At 43.3% G+C, this 16,063-nt stretch overlaps 1 protein-coding gene across 3 annotated transcripts in view; it reads right to left on the bottom strand.

The window, feature by feature from the left end:
• LOC124149277 overlaps window positions 1–8,635 on the bottom strand; it is a 57,498-nt gene extending 48,863 nt beyond the window's left edge. For 2 of the 3 annotated variants that reach the window (XM_046520745.2, XM_048394145.1), the window contains exons 1-3: window positions 8,553–8,635; window positions 4,259–4,315; window positions 798–903 (exon numbers count right to left, since the gene is read on the bottom strand). In XM_046520745.2, the coding sequence (XP_046376701.2) occupies window positions 798–903; window positions 4,259–4,303 (151 nt within the window). In that variant the 5' untranslated portion in view covers window positions 4,304–4,315; window positions 8,553–8,635. The remainder of the gene's footprint in view (window positions 1–797; window positions 904–4,258; window positions 4,316–8,552) is intronic. The other variant, XM_046520747.2, reaches the window with a different exon arrangement.
• Between the last annotated feature and the right edge of the window lie 7,428 nt (window positions 8,636–16,063).

The following is a 16,063-nucleotide window of genomic DNA, read 5'->3' as shown; positions in this document are numbered from 1 at the left end:
TTTCTCCAATGGGGCAATGAAACATAGGAGTTAACATAAGCCTTGTCTTTCTCCAATGGGGCAATGACACATATGAGTTAACATAGGCCTTGTCTGACTCCAATGGGGCAATACAACATATGAGGTAACATAGGCCTTGTCTTTCTCCAATGGGGCAATGAAACATAGGAGTTAACATAAGCCTTGTCTTTCTCCAATGGGGCAATGAAACATATGAGTTAACATAAGCCTTGTCTTTCTCCAATGGGGCAATGAAACATATGAGTTAACATAAGCCTTGTCTTTCTCCAATGGGGCAATGAAACATAGGAGTTAACATAAGCCTTGTCTTTCTCCAATGGGGCAATGACACATATGAGTTAACATTAGCCTTGTCTTTCTCCAATGGGGCAATGACACATATGAGTTAACATAAGCCTTGTCTTTCTCCAATGGGGCAATGAAACATAGGAGTTAACATAAGCCTTGTCTTTCTCCAATGGGGCAATGACACATATGAGTTAACATAAGCCTTGTCTTACTCCAATGGGGCAATGACACATATGAGTTAACATAGGCCTTGTCTTACTCCAATGGGGAAATGACACATAGGAGTTAACATAAGCCTTGTCTTTCTCCAATGAAGCAATTGGGATACGATAACATGTATCAACCAAGTCAGCAAGCCTGACCACTCGATCCCACTTGGCGCCTCTTATCACAAGCAAAGTTGCCTTTTACGACAGGGGTTGCTGAAGATCTATTCTATCCCAGATCTTCACAGGTCAGACAAAGATGTAGATATGATGGACACCTACCTGGCCTGCAGGGGTCATTTGTTGTTAAGGGGCTGCAGCACCTCCTTCCTCCATCAAGGGGATGCTCTCGTTGCCCAGCTGGACACCGAGAGTCAACCTCCTTCAACTGCAGAACAAGTAGACATACAGTTTACCTGTATAGTGGGGAAATATTGATGCCTTGACTGAAATACGAACTACACACTTGGAAAAAAGCTAAGCAATACACATTTATTTTCATATATCCCCAACTCCCATATATATGATGTGTCTGTTGTTTTGTATTTGTTTGTTTGTTGATAAACGCTGCACCCAGCAATATTCCAGCTATATGATTGCCATCTGTAAATAATCCCAAAGGTCGCCTCTTACAACAAGAATGGGTTGCTGAAGAACTATTCCAACACCCATCTTCATGGGTCATATGTACGTTGCAAATATCTACAGATGGCATTGATCTAATTTGGATAAATATCTATGATGCTGCCTTTGACTGATGTAAAAGTTGGAAAAAGAACACAGTAGGTTCCTCCAGATGTATGCAAGGGTCATATCATATGAAGCAAAGACGCAGAGGAATTATTGAAAGGGCCAGTCACAACTTCAAGACCAATCTGTACTTTCCGTATTCGATGTAGTAAGCGCCCATATTTGCTAATATATTGAATAGCTAGTGAACAATCCCAGTTAGCACCCCTTCCAAATGATCAATGTACTCAAGACTTATTTATTCGTGTATAATACCCACTCATGTGTTGTATGCACCCTTAATTATGGGCAATTAAATTCTGGAAAAAATATGTCGTGTATAATACGCACAGACTTTTCTTTTGTATCATTTCAGGCTGTTAGCATAAACCACGAAATTTACGATCTTTCAACTCCTATAGGGCCCCCTATTTCTAATTTTGAGAGCGCGCTGGGCGCTTCTTACGTCAAATACGGTAATACAGATATCTTTGGGTAGAAGAGGCATATAATTAATTGCCTGGTAACAATTATTGAAAAGGTTGTAGTTTCATCAAGGCTTGAACAAAAATTTGTTCACTACTGTTCAATCCCAGAGAAAAAACTAAAGTTGTTGTGTGGGATTTTAATAAGTGTCCCCATTCTTAATTTGCGTCTGAGGAGCTGATAACAGTGAATATGGTATATCATTAGATAATCAGTTCATAATTTTTAACAATAATCATTTTATTTATGAAATATAAACATGAATAACAACGAGGCAAAAGGCGATTGTGGCTCCAACATATATGAGAGTTCAAAACATGAAAAAAGCAATACTTTCTCAGAAAATTAATTTATCGAAATCAAACTTTGCACTGCACCTCTTCTATTGGTATAGAAACTGTACCCCCAATCAAAAAAATTCCATGAATTAAAAGGTTTAGGTCGCACAAAGTTTGAAGTAAAAAAGATTTTTTTTTCAGAAAATACACATATCAAGATAAAACTTTGCACTGCACCTCTTCTCTTAGCATGGAAACTGTTCTCTGAATTTGAAAAGAATCCATGATGTAGTTTTCTAATAATAGGTCACACAAATGTTTAAGCAAAAACATTCAAGTAAAAACTTTTTAAAAAGCTGTATGTTTTCGGAAAATCCAAATATTGAAATCAAACTTCGCACTGCACCTTTCCTATTTGTATAGAAAGTGTTCACCAAGTTTGAAAAGAATCTATGCCGTAGTTTTCAAGTTATAGGTCGCAGCAAATACATAATCAATTCTTATAAATAATTATGTACATTAAAAGAACTTCCCAAGCTGCTTATTTCATGATTATGTCATAGCGACTGATTTACGACACCCATTGTCTGAAGAACATTTAATTGCAAAGGCAGCGGTAGAAACTAACAGTTTCAGTCCACTAGTCCTTATAATGATAGCATATAGCAAAACCTTTAAAAATGGCAAAATTCTACTAGTCCTTAGGATACCTTTACTATTGGGCAGTTTGGCAAGGACTATAGGACTAGTGCCAATTTCAAACCCTGAAAGGCTCATCACCCTGGAGCCATGACATCTATATGCCTTGAAACACTTAATTGCTGTTATTTATAAGATGCTAATCCTATTTGTTAATCCCCATTTTTGGGTACATCAACTGTCTGCCATCCTGAACGAGATGTGCAAGTATGTAACTGATGAATTACTGTTTATATTTATATTTATTACTTACTAAATGTCTGGTGACCTTGGCTATAAAAGCCTTGGTCCAGAGAGATAGAAAGAAAGGACTTACCCTTAGCGTAGCTAGGGTTAGGCTGGGTGCTCCGGGGCACCTAGACAACAACCACTACCACTATGTGCTGACCTGGCACATAGTGTCATTGTATGTATATATCTACATGTATAAAGTAAAACTGTATATACCGCAAGCCATCGTCTCCAAGTTGTCACTTCCTACTGAGAACCATACGTCGGCCTCTTGCATATACGAGTATGCAAATTATTCATTAATCAACGTCAGACCAACACGCGTTGTTAATTAACACACAAAAACCTGTAGACAACACTATGAAATCTATGACAGCATTCAGCACACCAATACAACATGCCCCGCCATTTCTATTATGAGCCAATCAGGAAACAGTAGTTTGTTAGTGGGTGTGGCCTAAATTGTTTTGGATTATGGAAGCATAAACACACAAAAAATGTTTATATTTATATTATTTGTTTTGGAGATATAGACTTTAGTTGATCATTGAGCCTGGACATGAGGGAACCCCTCCATGGCCCAGTGGTAGAGTGTCCGCCTGGAGAGCGGAAGGTCAGACGTGTCATTCCAAATGATGTTAAAACATGTTACTTGTTGTTACTCTGCCTGGCACTTGGCATGGTCTAAAACAAGGACTGGTCGGCTTGGAGTCCTTGTACTGTGTCTGAGTGGGGTATTTATGTTATTCATGTGGGACAAGCTTAGAAGAGGATATATCAACAGTAAAAACTTCTCGCATGTGGGAAACCTACACGAAACTGGACGAACATCAATCTCATAAAAATCAGATCTTAGTTCTCGCTATGCAAAACAAAGATCTGAGGACATCCCATTAAGGGTCACGTCAGAACGACCTTTCATCCAACCAATCAGAGCGTCACTTACCAGATCATGAAAGTGACAGTCGGAATGTGTTTTCTTATCATGCAACCTAGGCCATCTATAAGCCATTCCAGAATGTTCTTCTTGCCAGTTTTAATTTTTTTAATCGAGAGTTTGTCAAAATATGTTTCGAAGTATAGTCGCCAGTATGAAACTAGTGTCGTAAAGCTCGAGAAAGCTGCCTTCTGATTGGCTAATGTCAATTTTTTTTCAGTCATTTCATTGGTCGGTCAAAATTCGCAAAAGGTCGTGACCCATAATGGGATGTCCTCAGGTCATTGTTTAGCGGTAGCGAAAACTAAGATCTGATTTTAATGAGATTGGACGAACATGGATTCATGAAATTGACAGCACAATTTATCACAGTCAACACCTACCAGAAGGTACACTGTAAACAAAATAAGGCTTCGTTGTACTAGCATCCCCAGTTAAACCTGAAACAGACGGGAAAATGCAGAATTAATAATGTGTGAGTGAGTTGGGTTTGTCGCATCTTCCCGGGGCAAGTGAGTTAACTGAAAATAAAAGTCCAGTTTCCACCCTTGCCGAACTAGGTTGGTATTATGGAGTTACATTTCGGCTGGACTAACGAGTCTATGGATAGTCCAATCAAAATCGTGCACCGAAATCGAAATCGAAATCGAAATCCGGTTCATAAACTGTCGTGCAGATTTCGGTCGATTGCAGGATTTTCAAAACATGTGCACCGCCAACTCGTTGTCAGCAGATGTTTTCCAAATCTTTTCATGCTTTTAATCAAGGTGCTCACGTGATTTGATGCATTACGCGATGTAAGACCTGTTTTATCACAATATAGATCTTGATTATCTATCAGATCGTCTTGACTGGGCGCACAAGTGATACGAGAGGTGGAATTTGATTGGTCCATAGGAGAGGCTTAGAAGGGACGTAACTGGTAATAGCCACTGGTGGCGCTATGATGGAGCCCAGTAATTCCAGCCTAGTTCGGCAAGGGGGGAAACTGGACTTGTAAAGTCAGTGAACTCTCTTGCCTCGGGAATATGGGTTTGTCGCTGCTTTCAAAAGTATTTTAGTTCTTGATATGAGAAGACAGTCAGTTTGACACAGACCAAAATTTGTCAGAGGTCCAAAGGACCAGAACAATTAAGGAAATATCTATTGGTCCTGTTGGATCTCGACAGACACAATGGCGCTGACCAAAACAGGTCTTACATCGCAGATACTTTATCATGTTCCTACAACAAGTGAGCATGAGTAATAAGAATGAGAAACCAGTCGAAAATTACCACTGTACCACACAGGGATGTTTAGGCTGCTGGTTTGGCTTAGAGTTTCGAGATTATCACTGATTTCAAAAGTCATACAAACTTTTTTAGGATCACTTACTTCATCTCCAAAATAACACTAGACCACCGGACCAGCATTTAATTAATTTTTCTGGTCCTGAAGGAAAATATACAAGACACGGACCAGCGGACCAGTGAACTGCAGCGCCTTTGAAAACTGGGCCACTCATGGCTCCTGCAGAATTTTGAAATGCTACACAAGAGAATTCAAATCAATACCACTTGTGTATGTACTGAGGACGTTTTCATTGCCACAAGAAAAATGAAACATTGCTCTTTCCTTGTGTGTAGTCAGGAGAACAGAGCTATAGCATGTATAGTGAATGTGTTTGAGTGAATTAATGCCTCCTTTTACACTAGTCAGTCTGTAGCTCATCAATTGGGTGTCAAGTCTGGCTTCGGCAGTTGACAGCATTAGCAATGATCCACATCATGGGGGACTGTGACACTGAGACAACACGACACCGAGACAACAAGACACCGAGACATAGGAACACCGGGACACCGAGACATAGGGACACCGGTACATAGGGACACCGAGACATAGGGACACCGAGACACCGAGACATAGGGACACCAAGACATAGGGACACCGAGACATAGGGACACCGAGACATAGGGACACCGAGACATAGGGACACCGGGACACCGAGACATAGGGACACCGGGACACCGAGACATAGGGACACAGGGACACCGAGACATAGGGACACCGAGACATAGGGACACCGGGACATAGGGACACCGGGACATCGAGACATAGGGACACCAGGACACCGAGACATAGGGACACCGAGACATAGGGACACCGGGACACCGAGACATTGGGACACCGAGACACCGAGACATAGGGACACCGGGACATAGGGATACCGGGACATCGAGACATAGGGACACCAGGACACCGAGACATAGGGACACCGAGACATAGGGACACCGGGACATAGGGACACCGGGACACCGGGACATAGGGACACCGAGACACCGAGACATAGGGACACCAGGACATAGGGACACCGGGACATCGAGACATAGGGACACAAGGACACCGAGACATAGGGACACCGAGACATAGGGACACCGGGACATAGGGACACCGGAACACCGAGACATAGGGACACCGAGACATAGGGACACCAGGACACCGAGACATAGGGACACCGAGACATAGGGACACCGGGACATAGGGACACAGGGACACCGAGACATATGGACACCGGGACACGGAGACATAGGGACACGGAGACATAGGGACACGGAGACATAGGGACACCGAGACATAGGGACACCAGGACACCGAGACATAGGGACACCGGGACATCGAGACATATGGACACCAGGACACCGAGACATAGGGACACCGAGACATAGGGACACCGGGACATAGGGACACCGAGACATAGGGACACCGAGACATAGGGACACCGAGACATAGGGACACCAGGACACCGAGACATAGGGACACCGAGACATAGGGACACCGGGACATAGGGACACCGGGACACCGAGACATATGGACACCGGGACACGGAGACATAGGGACACGGAGACATAGGGACACGGAGACATAGGGACACCGAGACATAGGGACACCAGGACACCGAGACATAGGGACACCGAGACATAGGGACACCGGGACACCGAGACATAGGGACACCGGGACACCGAGACATAGGGACACAGGGACACCGAGACATAGGGACACCGAGACATAGGGACACCGGGACATAGGGACACCGGGACATAGGGACACCGGGACATAGGGACACCGGGACACCGGGACATCGAGACATAGGGACACCAGGACACCGGGACACCGAGACATTGGGACACCGAGACACCGAGACATAGGGACACCGGGACATAGGGATACCGGGACATCGAGACATAGGGACACCAGGACACCGAGACATAGGGACACCGAGACATAGGGACACCGGGACATAGGGACACCGGGACACCGAGACATAGGGACACCGAGACACCGAGACATAGGGACACCGGGACATAGGGACACAGGGACACCGAGACACCGAGACATAGGGACACCGGGACATCGAGACATATGGACACCAGGACACCGAGACATAGGGACACCGAGACATAGGGACACCGGGACATAGGGACACCGAGACATAGGGACACCGAGACATAGGGACACCGAGACATAGGGACACCAGGACACCGAGACATAGGGACACGGAGACATAGGGACACCGGGACATAGGGACACCGGGACACCGAGACATATGGACACCGGGACACGGAGACATAGGGACACGGAGACATAGGGACACCGAGACATAGGGACACCGGGACATAGGGACACCGGGACACCGGGACACCGAGACATATGGACACCGGGACACCGAGACATAGGGACATCGAGACATAGGGACACCGAGACATAGGGACACCGGGACATAGGGACACCGGGACATAGGGACACCGAGACATAGGGACACAGAGACATAGGGACACCGAGACATAGGGACACCGGGACATAGGGACACCGAGACATAGACACACGGGGACACTGAGACACCAAGACAACAAGACACGCAGGGTAGTATCCAATATAAGATCGCAAAGAACAAGGAAGAACGAAGCGTGTTCAATCATGATGTCATTTCTTGAGATTTGAATATGCACTCGCAACTTAGTGACGTCATATATTGGACGCTGTTAGTTTTGAGAGGGAATTGTCAAGTATGTTGTTCCCCATAGGTGTAGTTGGGCTACACTCATAAATGCAGTGGCCGAACTATCGCATCCAAAAGTAGGAGAGATATGACAATCTGTATTAGGGGAAAAGGTACAGATAATTGATTGGGAAAAATAACAAACAAACTTACCCAGCTGTTAATGGACTTGTCCGACATTTCCGAGGTCATAACAGAGTCATCATAATTAAAATTTGGGTAAATAGTTTTAAAGCTTGTTCACGGTGCTTTAAAAGGCTGTACATAATGTTGATATCTCATATAGAAATAAACGACTCGTGGTCGTTGTTTATCGTACAATAATACAACGAGACGAGACTCCAGAAGAAGGAGACACCGGGACAAGATGATATCCTTTTCAAAGAGAGTACTGTCGTTCCACCACAAAAACCTTGACACCATCCTCGACCCATGTCATTTCCAACTTAGTGTGTCTCCAACCAAATCTTGTTTTTCCATTTGACAAAATCAGCAAAATCATGCTTGTCGATTTGACAAAACACCAGCGAAAGTGAGCTATCAACTCTTCATAAATCACTGGCTTTGAAATAACTACTACTTATACTGTCCACGCGGCAGATATAGAATAACAAATGGAACAGGTAAAAGCGTGCACTTACCCAAATTTCATACACCAAACGAAAAGTCAAACTTGACTTGCCTGCACGGACGCCATGTTCCTTTTTTTTTGCCGGCGATATGACGTAACATATTGTAAAGATTGTTTTTTAAAACGAACATTTGATTTAAAAATATATCCGGTAAACATATTTTTTGTTTGTTTAAGCACTGTTAGTGTATTAAGGATGTTGTTTAATATTGATCAAGATTTAATATCTGTCGTAATGTTTTAATATAGCTCGCTTGGGTTTCCCCAGTTACTAAAAATAGATAGGGGGTTTCCTAAATGCAAACGCCACACAACATTATAATTACTGACTGTGTTAGGTTCACTTTTACACCCGTCAGTTCATTTGTGAAAAAAATAAAGAATGGTGGTATACGTTACTTCCTAATAAGGTTCCTTTTTAAATTGGAAATATTTACGGGGTTATACAATTTGATTCAAATACAGTCAACACATCCATATTTACATTCCTGACCAACTCGTGTTATTCCGGGACAAGCCGTCACGGAAAGGGGCGAGTGGTGACGAATGTTTAGATCCGAGGAGCCATTTAAGAATATAATTTTGATAGGCATTTATAAAATCGCTATACTCCGATATTTGATTATAGTTTCAGAGTTTTGTTTGCTTGTTTGTGTTTAAGTTTTTGTTGATTGCTGTTGGATATCGGTATGTGTTAAAGAGCAGTCAGTATAGAGGCAAAGACATAAACAAATAAAAGAATGCGAAATTGGCTAGGCCACGCTATTTTTTTATTTGATGGTTTCTGTTTTCGCAGAAATCGTACACCTTTATGGACACCAAGTTCTGGTTTATTGCACTTAGCGGCGTTTCGATGTAGATTCTTACCTGGACCAGGTAACGGTGTAAGAATCAACTTCGAAACGTCGCTAAATGCAATAAACAAGAAGTTGTTATCCATAAAGTTGTTCGTTTGTCTTATTTACCCACCAACTTCTAGCATGCCAATCAAACAGTTGATTTCTGTTTTCTTTACTTTCAAAGACCATCGAGTCAGTTTTTGAGGGGATCAGGGGCGATATTCATAAATATATTATATTTTACATAATTCAGTCAAACTGCTATTTTCATGATTGAAAGTACAAATTTCTACTTGTGTCACAGAAAGTTTCTTCTCTCTATCAGGTTTGGCAATTATAATAAAGTAATGGAGAAAATTGTATCTCAGGATTTATGTTTATGGTCTCTGATGTCATACTTGTATTATATTGTTGCATACACTATGTGACGCAGTAATATAATTGTTTTCGTCTTCAATTAGATACACTATGGGGAACAGCGGGATGGATAAGGTCGTAAGAGCCGGCTGAATTGAATAGGGCGTCGACCAGTGAAGATCCGGGTTAGAATAGGTCTTCAGCAACCCATGCTTGCCTAAAATGGCGACTATATGCTTGACCTAAGAGGCGACTAACGGGATCGGGTACTTGGTTGATGCGTGTCATCGAAGCCCAATTGCTTGGATCGATGCTCATGATGTCAATCACTGGATTGTCTTGTCCAGACTCGATTGTTTACAGACAGAGCCTGACTTCCCTTCTCTTTGTGTGTTTGTTTGTTGTTTAATGCCACACTCAGAGCAATATTCCAGCTATAAACAAAACCCGCCCTTCTGTCACCAACACCCGCCCTTTTGTCACCAACACCCACCCTTCTGACACCAACACCCGCCCTTCTGTCACCAACACCCGCCCTTTTGTCACCAACACCCACCCTTCTGACACCAACACCCGCCCTTCTGACACCAACACCCGCCCTTCTGACACCAACACCCACCCTTCTGACACCAACACCCGCCCTTCTGTCACCAACACCCACCCTTCTGTCACCAACACCCACCCTTCTGTCACCAACACCCACCCTTCTGACACCAACACCCACCCTTCTGTCACCAACACCCACCCTTCTGACACCAACACCCACCCTTCTGTCACCAACACCCACCCTTCTGACACCAACACCCACCCTTCTGACACCAACACCCACCCTTCTGTCACCAACACCCACCCTTCTGTCACCAACACCCGCCCTTCTGTCACCAACACCCCAAACCACCCTTCTGACACCAACACCCTCCCTTCTGTCACCAACACCCACCCTTCTGACACCAACACCCAAAACCACCCTTCTGATACCAACACCCACCCTTCTGACACCAACACCCCAAACCACCCTTCTGACACCAACACCCACCCTTCTGTCACCAACACCCGCCCTTCTGATAAAAAACACCCACCCTTCTGACACCAACACCCCAAACCACCCTTCTGACACCAACACCCACCCTTCTGACACCAACACCCAAAACCATCCTTCTGATACCAACACCCACCTTTCTGACACCAACACCCACCCTTCTGACACCAACACCCCAAACCACCCTTCTGACACCAACACCCTCCCTTCTGACACCAACACCCACCCTTCTGACACCAACAACCACCCTTCTGTCACCAACACCCACCCTTCTGACACCAACACCCACCCTTCTGTCACCAACACCCCAAACCACCCTTCTGACACCAACACCCACCCTTCTGTCACCAACACCCACCCTTCTGACACCAACACCCAAAACCACCCTTCTGATACCAACACCCACCCTTCTGACACCAACACCCCAAACCACCCTTCTGACACCAACACCCACCCTTCTGACACCAACACCCAAAACCATCCTTCTGATACCAACACCCACCCTTCTGACACCAACACCCACCCTTCTGACACCAACACCCCAAACCACCCTTCTGTCACCAACAACCATCCATCTGAGACCAACACCAACCCTTTTGTCACCAACACCCCAAACCACCCTTCTGTCACCAACACCCCAAAAAACCCTTATGACGCCCCCACCCACCCTTCTGACGCCAACACCCCAAACCACCCTTCTGACGCCAAAGCTTCTTAACATGTCTCGTCTGTGAACTGATAACCTTTCACTCTCCATTGCCATCCCCGTTGCAGTATGTCCATGCAACCCTTTCAGTGGCGATGACGGCTGTTGATCGGGGACAATGTTCACCAGAGTTTAGAAACATACATTCTTCCCGATTATGTTCGGTGAGGTGAGGTGAAATGGGGTTTAACGTTGCGTCCAAGATTATTGCACTCATATAGCGACGTGCGTGAACCTGTGTGGAAGCGGTCCACATTTCAGTATACAGTAAACTACGGTTATAACGAACACGCTTATAACGAACTGACGGATATAACGAACTAAAATTAGTGGTCCCTATGAGTTCGTTATAACCGTAGTTTACTGTAGATATTAAATGCGTTGTAGAGTCTTAGCACAAAAGCATCCCGTGACCCATGTGTCCCATTTCAACAACAAAGTCCTTTTTCTCAATTTGAAAAACACCGATGGTTTACTTACTTACTTACTTTGGAGATTTAACGTGCGCTTTCCGACTGATGCGTATTTCGCACACGGGCCCGGCCAGGCCATTTAATGTGTTTCCGAAAGGGGCGAAAGTGGTCTGTGCAACCCAAGAGGGGGGTTTTAGGGGTTGCTTATATAGAATTTGGGAATTTTGAGATTTGGAATAGATGCCGATGGGATTGGGGAGGAGAACTAAGGGAGCTGGGTATGGTGGATGTTTAAATTTGTTTGTTTATGTGATTTTGATTTGGTAGGTTATTGTGTTTTTAGATGCGTTTTATTAGTTCCGTTTTTATTAAGAATACGCCTAAGGCCTTGAAGTTTTCTAGTTTATTTTGTGGGTTTAGTATTGCTTCTAGAGTTAGAGCCTTGTTCACATTGAGGGTGGTTTGTAATGCGGGTCGATGTGTTAGGTAGTGTGTGCAGTGGATGAGTGCGTGTTCTGGGGTTTCTGGTTGTTTGCAGTGTGGGCAGTTACCTGTAGTGTGTTTTTAAATAAAATTTAGGTGGTTATTTAGGTTGGCGTGTCCTGTTTGGAGTTTAGTGATTACTCTGTCGATTTTTTGGATGGATGGAGAATTTTTGGTTTGGTTAGTGGTTTGCTGAGCACTTTTTTGATTTGGCTATTTGAGTTTAGATATAGGTTATGCCATTTTTTGTGATTTTTTGCTTGTTTTCACTTTTAATTTCTGATTTTGAGATGGGTAAGTTTAAGCTTATTTCTGGGATTTTGAGGGATAGTTAGCTGCTTTATCGGCGTTTTCATTACCGTATATTCCTACGTGGGCGGGTATCCACAAGAAGGTTATTTGTTTGCCTGCCTTAGTTAGGTCGTTGGAGCTTTTAAGTATTTGATTTATTAATTTAGGTCGGTTTTTGGTATTTTTGTTTTGGAGGGCTTGCAGTCCACTTAGGGAGTCGGTAAGTATTAGGATGTTTTTGTGTTTTTTGGATTCTTGATTATGGAGGGCTGAGGCCATGCCCATTAGTTCTGCCGTGAATATTGATTGGTTGTTTGGGAGTCGAAAGGATTGTGTGGTTTTAGTTGGTTGTGTGGTATGGACTCCGAAACCTGTGTGTTTGGAGGTCGGATCTGAGGATGGTGAGTCGACCATGTTTTATATACCTGTTCGTATTTTAAACTGGCTTCATGCACATTTATCTGGCTTCAATTTGTAAACAACATTTGTATAGCTTTGTACATACAGGTTTGAATAGCTTTTCCTGTTAATTGTTAAGTTAATCTCTGCAGCCAGTGCGTGTCAGATGACCACGGGGTACGCTTATCACTGTGTCGGATTAACGAGACTGATTAATGAGTGATTTCGGCAATTCGTTGCAAATTAGGTGTGTCGGAGTCGGAGTGCGAGAATGTCGGATTAACGGGACTAAATAGCACTGAATCAATCGGTTCCCATCATTTGTGTCGGATAAAGCCGAGTGTCGGATTAACGAGACTTGACTGTACTTGTCCCGGTGCATACAGAAAGAAACTTCTTTTTGAGGAGAGTTCAATTTGAAGTTTATATCTTTAATCCCTATGATTTGCCGAGCGTCACAGGTTTCTTTCAAACTTCGTTTTGAAATTTTGTTTCATCAAGATATCTGTTCAAACACTGTGAAAAGAACAAAGAATTGGATCAATATTTGACAACGTTCCTTCAGCTTGTTCGACATGATCGATTACAACAATTTCGCTATGTTTTCTTAAGCCATTAGTTTGTTGTCTCCAACTTCAGTCATGCCACTGATCGCAAGACGTAAACAATTGCAAGGTCACACCTTTGAGCAGGCACTCCTTACCGGCAGTTTGTTAAAAGTGAGTGTGAGTGAGTATGGTTTTACGCCGCTTTTAGCAAAATTCCAGCAATATCATGGCGGGGGACACCAGAAATAGGCTTCACACATTGTACCCATACATGGCGGGAATCGAACCCGGGTTTTCGGCGCGACAAGCCAACGCTTTAACCACTTGACTACCAAACAAACCCTAGTTTGATAAAAGATTGGCTTCTAGGACGGTGTGTTGTATCTGTCTACCAGGTGTGACAGTCGTCTAAGGAGGAGCACTTTGCTGTGCAGATAAACAACACCTATTTGTGCAAGGAATATTGCTAAAAGCGGCGTAAAACCATACTCACTCACTCACTTAATTTTATATTGATGGCTTCTAAGCATATAGTAAACATACATGGACTTAATGGACAGCCTGTATCTAACTCCTCCAAATGTAGGCAACCATTGTGCAGACCTACCTTTATTCATAACGCGAAATTCCGGAGAGCAGAAATCCAATTACACAAGAACTCATGAAGACATTTTGACATAAAATCGTATTTTTGAAAATTTAACAATGGAATCAGTCTCTTATTTTCTGTGGTCAAGTGCATCTGCCCGGAGATCGAAAGGTCATGGACAATGGCACAAGACACACAACTATTTTTCCTGAATAAATTATAAAGAGGCATAATGGCTTTCGACGCCTGAGCAGCTAATTGCTTACAAGCCAAAGACCATGACAATCTAGAGGAGAACTTACTTACTTACTTACTTTGGAGATTTAACGTGCGCTTTCCGACTGATGCGTATTTCGCACACGGGCCCGGTCAGGCCATTTAATGTGTTTCCGAAAGGGGCGAAGGTGGTCTGTGCAACCCAAGATGGGGGTTTTAGGGGTTGCTTATATAGAAATTGGGAATTTTGAGATTTGGAATAGATGCCGATGGGATTGGGGAGGAGAACTAAGGGAGCTGGGTATGGTGGATGTTTGTTTGTTTATGTGATTTTGATTTGGTAGGTTATTGTGTTTTTAGATGCGTTTTATTAGTTCCGTTTTTATTAAGAATACGCCTAAGGCCTTGAAGTTTTCTAGTTTATTTTGTGGGTTTAGTATTGCTTCTAGAGTTAGAGCCTTGTTTAGATTGAGGGTGGTTTGTAATGCGGTTCGATGTGTTAGGTAGTGTGTGCAGTGGATGAGTGCGTGTTCTGGGGTTTCTGGTTGTTTGCAGTGTGGGCAGTTACCTGTAGTGTTTGTTTTTTTAAATTTTAGGTGGTTATTTAGGTTGGTGTGTCCTGTTTGGAGTTTAGTGATTACTCTGTCGATTTTTTTGGATGGATGGAGAATTTTTGGTTTGGTTAGTGGTTTGCTGAGCACTTTTTTGATTTGGCTATTTGAGTTTAGGTATAGGTTATGCCATTTTTTGTGATTTTTTGCTTGTTTTCACTTTTAATTTCTGATTTTGAGATGGGTAAGTTTAAGCTTATTTCTGGGATTTTGAGGGATAGTTTAGCTGCTTTATCGGCGTTTTCATTACCGTATATTCCTACGTGGGCGGGTATCCACAAGAAGGTTATTTGTTTGCCTGCCTTAGGTCGTTGGAGCTTTTAAGTATTTGATTTATTAATTTAGGTCGGTTTTTGGTATTTTTGTTTTGGAGGGCTTGCAGTTCACTTAGGGAGTCGGTAAGTATTAGGATTTTTTTGTGTTTTTTGGATTCTTGATTATGGAGGGCTGAGGCCATGCCCATTAGTTCTGCCGTGAATATTGATTGGTTGTTTGGGAGTCGAAAGGATTGTGTGGTTTTAGTTGGTTGTGTGGTATGGACTCCGAAACCTGTGTGTTTGGAGGTCGGATCTGAGGATCCGTCCGTGTAAATGTGGCACCAATTTGGCCAATTTCCGTGTATGTATGCTAGTGTGGTAGTTTTAGCTATGTTTGGGTCGGTTTGTTTATTTATTTGGCTAGCTAGTGTTGTGTCTATTTTGGGTATTTTAAGTTTAGGGGTGAAGATATTTGATTGTTTGCAGTTTTGTTTAGAGGAGAACATAAGACCTAGATATTTATAGTAAGTGACTACACTCAAGGCAGACGAACCAAGAAACCGATTTTCATGTTTTGCAACAATACCACCTTTTCTTAAAACTACAGCATTGGCTTTACAGCAAGGGCATACATGAGTGGGATAACATAGGTAGGTGTGACAACAAGGATGATGCTATCACAACACGATGGACAGAAAACACATAGCTAGAAGCCAATGGGGCATGAAGCCAATAAACAGGTGATTATTGTTTGATGAGTTCATAGTAGGCGG

The sequence above is a fragment of the Haliotis rufescens genome, unplaced genomic scaffold (assembly GCF_023055435.1).
Source record: "Haliotis rufescens isolate VD_foot unplaced genomic scaffold, xgHalRufe1.0.p SCAF_13, whole genome shotgun sequence".
Lineage (NCBI taxonomy): Eukaryota > Metazoa > Mollusca > Gastropoda > Lepetellida > Haliotidae > Haliotis > Haliotis rufescens.
Note: the sequence above shows the minus strand (reverse complement) of the source record. Positions and strands in the feature narration are given on the sequence as shown.